General features: G+C 42.1%; 1 protein-coding gene and 1 pseudogene across 1 annotated transcript; one reads left to right on the top strand and one right to left on the bottom strand.

Annotated features, from left to right (window-relative positions):
• Window positions 1-1,437: 1,437 nt before the first annotated feature.
• LOC105535876 (ATP-dependent Clp protease ATP-binding subunit clpX-like, mitochondrial) lies at window positions 1,438-2,483 on the bottom strand. The gene has a single exon (XM_011975131.1). The coding sequence runs from the start codon at window positions 2,276-2,278 to the stop codon at window positions 1,637-1,639; it is 642 nt and encodes a 213-aa protein (XP_011830521.1). The 5' UTR covers window positions 2,279-2,483; the 3' UTR covers window positions 1,438-1,636.
• Window positions 2,484-3,034: 551 nt separating this feature from the next.
• LOC105535899 lies at window positions 3,035-5,497 on the top strand (annotated as a pseudogene).
• Window positions 5,498-5,860: the final 363 nt, after the last annotated feature.

Raw genomic sequence — 5,860 nt, 5'->3', positions numbered from 1 at the left:
GAGGCTGAGGTGGGAGGATCCCTTGGCCCAGGAGTTTGAGGCTGCAGTGAGCTATGGTTATACCACTGCACTTTTTTTTTTTGCCTGGGTGACAGCACAAACTCCGTCTCTAAAAATATCAAGCAAACAAACAACAACAACAAAACAACAAAAAAGAAGGGATTGAAAACTACCAATTCAATCAGATTTTAAAAAATGACTTTTAAGAGAATTCTTCTTGGCCTGCTGCAATGACTCACACCTGTAATCCTAGCACTTTGAGAGACAAAAGTAAAATGATCACTTGAGGCCAGGAGTTCAAGACCAGCCTGGGCAACACAGCGACACCTCATATCTACAAAACATAAAAATTTAAAAAGAGAGAAAACTTCCTAACTGCAGCCTCAATTAACCTTTATTCTCCAGGTATACTGAAAAAATTTACTGAATAAGCTTAGCTCAATTAAAGCTTAAACTTACTTTTCAAATAAATAATAAAGTACCTTACATAACGAGAAAAAAATAGTCCAAATAAAGCTCAAGATTTTAAGGCTTCATTTTAAAATCGAATCCTTGCCTACTTTTACTCCAACCAATTAAGTTTATGCCAAACCAGTATATAAAATTTTTACTAGTTATTATAATTGCCTAATTTAATATAAGATAAACAAGTTAATTAATTTAATTTGTGTAAGTTGTATAAGATAAATAATTTAATATAAGTTAAATTCAAGTGTGGAAAGATTTACTGGCTCTATTAAAACTAAAAATATAAGCAAGGTAATTGGCATGTTAATTAGCTTCATTTAATCTTTCCACACAGGTACCACTGTGGGTTGGTACGCCTTTCCCAGAACTCCGTTACATGAATTAGAGCATCACATTGTATCAGATAAATGCACACAAGCAGATGCTGCAAATAGCTAAACTGTTATATTGCTGTCCTGTATACACAGCTTTTCCTTCTTTTGTTTAGGATCATAACTGTCTCTACAGTCTGATATTAAAGGCAACAAACAGGATGTTTGTTGTATCAACTTGTACTCTTTCTCCATGGAGCTTTCGGGAATTCTTTTCTGGAACATTGACTATTGTGCCTTCTAGTAGTTTTAATAAGCCTTGCTGAACGCCTTCTCCACCTACATTTCGTAACTGATGAATGCCTGGCACACTGCCAATCATATCGACTTCATCCAGAAAGACAACTCTTTGTTGTGCTTTTTCGACACTGTAATTGGCATCTTGGAGTAGTTTGGCAATCACAGATTCAATATCCTCGCCTATGTATCCAGCTTGAGTCATAGTTGTACACTCACAGATAGCAAAACGGACATCAAGGCATTCAGCTAGGGTTTGTGCCAGCAGAGTTTTACCTGACCCAGTTGGTCCAAGTAGCAAAATATTACTTTTTTCAAGTTTTCTGTCATCATGAGAAGAATCCAATACTTCACCTCCTCATTTTTCCTGAGGTATCTGTTGATTTACCTGTTGCTGCATTGATGCTCCTAAAGCATTACCATGTGGGCTCATTCCAGCAATCTGAAGTAATTTTGTAAATCTGTACTCATCCTCCCGTCTTCTTACTTCTAACTCTCTTGGTGTTAATGATGTCTGCTTCTCAACCTCTGCTTGCTGTCTCAGATTAGCTGGGATATTATTATGTATTCCCATAATACATATGGAACCTATGCAATCGAACCACCACAATGTGATTGTACACAGCAACTGAAAGCACCTTCTTAGCAAATGACTGGCCAACAACATACTTGTCGAGGTAGTTATAAATCTTCTTAGGGGGAGGTGGTGGTTTCTGTTGGAATGCCAATTTTACAGCTTCTGCTGCTGATGCAGTTTCTTTAATTATGCTTTTCTTTGAGTCTGCTTCAGATAGCACAACAAAAAAATGATGACATTTTTCACACTTGACAAAACGGGTGGATGACACAAAGGTCTCTATATGTGTGCACAAGTCGCCACATTTAGCACAGCGCAGCTGGTTTCCGCCTTTCCCAGAATTCCCAGGGCCTGATTCCTTACTACTTCCCTCACTTGCTGATTTCTTATTTCCATTTCCAGAACCATCTTTACTTATCCCATCTTTTGAGGCAAAGTATGCTGGTGTTTCTGTAAAAGATCTAAGAGGAGCTCTTCGCAGAATCTGAGTTTCAAATGTCCCAAGCCTTCCTAAAACTGGTATATGAATGCGACCACCAGAAATACCTCTCTGCGCGGAGGCGAGTGAGGAGGTGACGAGCCGGGCGGCAGCTGCGCCGCAAGTACAAGCACCGCAGCTGGGCATTTCCGCGGGGCCTAGGCCAGGGCTTCGCCCCCTGAGGACCTCCGGGTCTCTGCGGTGCGAATCCTGCTCGCAAGGCTCGCTGACTCGGTTCCGAACCCTTCCGCGGGCCCCACACCCCGTGCAGAGTTCACCTGCCCGGCAGCCAGGCCTTCGCGCTTCTGTGCCCCACAGCCCTCTACTCACCAGAGTAGACACCCAACCCGGCCTCGTGATGTATTTTTTTAATTACTAAAATCTAGGATTTCCCAGTCAGACTATTATGTAAATGTCCTCAAACTCATAGCACTTTTTACAGAAAACCGCAGGTAGATATTGCCAGCAATGCATTATCAATATTGTCTGGTGGTGTTGCCACAAAGACAATGAGAGCTCTTTTCTGTAAGCTCACACTCACAGAGAAAATCCTTTCTTAAAAGATTGGGAAATGAACAATCCAAAAATAGAATTACCAGTCCCACTTACAACATCAACAAAAGGAAAAATGGACCCATCCTCAGTCACCAAGACCTGAGAACAGAGAGTGGCAGCTCCTTCACACAGGTGGCAGAGAAAGGAAGCTGTCAGCCAGGGAGCCTCCTGGAGTATACCTGAGATGGGCAGAACTGGGGACATCAGTTCTCTACAGCAACACTGCAATGAGGAGCTGGAGTGGCGTAGAAAAAATTCCAACACTTTTTGCTGGTGAGTGGCTCTACTCATTCATTCATCCCTGTTGCTGGTTCCCTTCTTGAAGCTTGAAAATAATCTGAACTTTGCATGTCAAGAGCTGCTGGCCTCCTCCCAGACATTAATTTTCTGTATTGGGTAGGTATTGGCTGCAAACACAAGATGAGATTACACAGAGAGTTGGGGAGTGAAACTGCTCCCACTCAGGCTGAGTCACCAGAGTCAGGCTGCATTACCAGACTCACCCCCTCAGAGGTTTCTGGGGTTGATTGACAGCTTGGGTCTGCATAGCTACCTCTCAGAGAACACACTGGCCGCAGCTCCCAAGTTGTAGCTGTTTCTGCCTCCCCGACCCAGAACTGCTACTTCCCTCAACGTTTCCAGTGATTTGTCGCATTTCATTTTGTCTTGTGTTCTCTACTGAAGCTGCCCGATTTTCGTTTTATGTGCCTTACCTGACATTTTGGGGGTTATTCACATTTTGAAAATGTATTTTCATTTTCCCTGTAAGAGAAAGCCTGTGTTTCTGGCTTGCAAATCAGGCTCGAGATGGCACCTTCCCCAGAGCTCAGGAATTCTGGGTGAGGATTGAATGTGGGGAATGTCACAAGATTTAGCCTGCTCCTGTAGGCAAAAGGACCTTTTGAAACACACAAGTGGAGATAGTTAGGTATTTCATACACATAACATAGTTGTGATACAAAAGCCAAAGACAGACAATCGCCAAATATTCTAGGACACTGGTCCTCACTATTAGTATGCATGAGAGCCACTAGGGCTATGGATGAAAATGCAAATTCCTGGGCCTCACTCCCAGAGATTTTGATTCTGTAAATCTGTGGGGAGTCCAGGGATCTGCATATTCAAAAAGCACTTGTATTAGTCAGTTTTCACAATGCTATGAAGAGCTGCCTGAGGCTGGGTAATTTATAAAGAAAAGAAGTTTAATTGGCTCACAGTTCTGCTTGGTTGGGAAGGTCTCTGGAAATTTACAATCATGGCAGAAGATGAAGGGGAACCAAGGCATATCTTACATGGTGGCAGGCGAGAGAGAGGGAGAAAGTGCCACACTTTTTAACCATCAGATCTCGTGAGAACTCACTCACTATCATGAGAAAAGCATGAGGGAAACTGCCCCCATGATCCAATCACCTCCCATCAGATCCCTCCCTAACACATGCGGTAATTCAAGGTAAGATTTGGGTGGGGAAACAGAGCCAAACCATATCAGCACCCATGACTTTAATAAATGGAGCTCACCAATAACTTCTGTGAAAATAAAGACTAACCAGATGAGAAAGCAAAGGCCATCTATTCTACAACAAATAAGTCAGCCACCATCACTTCCATTTTGGGAGAGACTCAAAGGCCAGCCGAGCAGTAGGAAAGCTTTACAGTGGAAAAGGTATCATCCTTTTTTTCACATGTTCCCTGATTCGAGGCTGTTGGCATGGGGAAGCTGAGGATAGCTAACTAGATGTACGGCATCCTATGCGATTGGTTTAGGGTACATATTTGGCTTTCCTAGGTTGCTCCTAAGTTAGAAACAGGAACAAAAATTTGGGAAGCTGTCAGTTATTAATCAAGTCCTGGCCATTTGGAGCTGACTGTTACTGGAGTTATTGTTTAGTTTCCTGGATTGTTACTAGAGATAGTCTGACTTCCTACAAGTGTGACTTACAGCAAGTGGCTTCCTGGGCTATTTATTGTAGAAAAGTGGGTTGATTTCCTAGGCAGGTAGCTGTAGGGCATAGGTCAGAGTTCTGTTTTTATATGTGGTCTGGCCATTGTCTGTATATTTTGTCTGTATATTTTGTCTCTCATCTCTGAGAAATACAGCCGTAAACCAAGCTTTTTTTGTAACACAGAGCAGAACTTCAATACAGGGGACTGCTTTCTTCATTATTGCTGTCATCTATTTGTTGCTGCTTTTTGACAGTGATGATCTCAAGGCAAAAACGGCTGAACATCCTATTTAATTAGGATAGTCCAGGGCTCTAACTTACATGCTTTACACAACCATTGCCTTCTTAGGCATGGCAGATAACAAGCATGGAATATTATTGCTAGTCTTGGCTTTGTGGTGTAAAGTTGGTTTTCATACAGCTCCCAGAAAGCTCTCTATAGACATCAGTGGAGCCAAAAGTCTTCAAGCTTTATCCCATCTTATTTCCCGCTTCTCTTGTGCCCATGGGTCATTATCTTTCCTGTGACAACTGAGATTAAAGATAAATCTTTAATCTCTTTATGCCTTCCACAATGCTTATCTTCTTTGTCGTAATCCTGGATTACATGGAATCCATTTGTTCAGTCAAAATGTAAGTTTCCAAATGTCCCCACAATTGATCCTTTCCCATTTTTGTTAGTGCTTTGGAAATTTTTGAATACATCCAACAACAGTCTGAACAAAACGGCATACCAGGAAAGTGCAGAACACATTCTGTCTGGAGGAGTGGCAGTGAGTGCTAGGTCTTCATTTTGTCTACCAATGTCTTTTCATCTCCCTCTAAGAGAGGACAGAATGCTTTTTGCCTCTGTAGAATCATTCTGTGATGTGTTGACCAGCAGTCTGGGTCTCATCTCAGATGTATTTCACACACTCTATGACTGCTGTGTTTTAGTCACGATATTTATTGCTGCCCTGATGAAAAGATGGAATGCAATGGGGATTTTTCTCCTATGGGTGCACCCAAATAGAAATTCTCTCTCAATTTATTAATAGACTTTTTCTTTTTTCCAAGAAAATTCCATTTGTATTTCAATTAGTATTAAAACAAACTTACGGCCGGGCGCAGTGGCTCAAGCCTGTAATCCCAGCACTTTGGGAGGCCGAGACGGGCAGATCACGAGATCAGGAGATCAAGAGATCAAGACCATCCTGGCTCACACGGTGAAACCCCGTCTCTACTAAAAAAT

The sequence above is a fragment of the Mandrillus leucophaeus genome, unplaced genomic scaffold (assembly GCF_000951045.1).
Source record: "Mandrillus leucophaeus isolate KB7577 unplaced genomic scaffold, Mleu.le_1.0 Scaffold151, whole genome shotgun sequence".
Classification (NCBI taxonomy): Eukaryota; Metazoa; Chordata; class Mammalia; order Primates; family Cercopithecidae; genus Mandrillus; species Mandrillus leucophaeus.
This window is presented reverse-complemented; position numbering and strand designations above follow the sequence as displayed.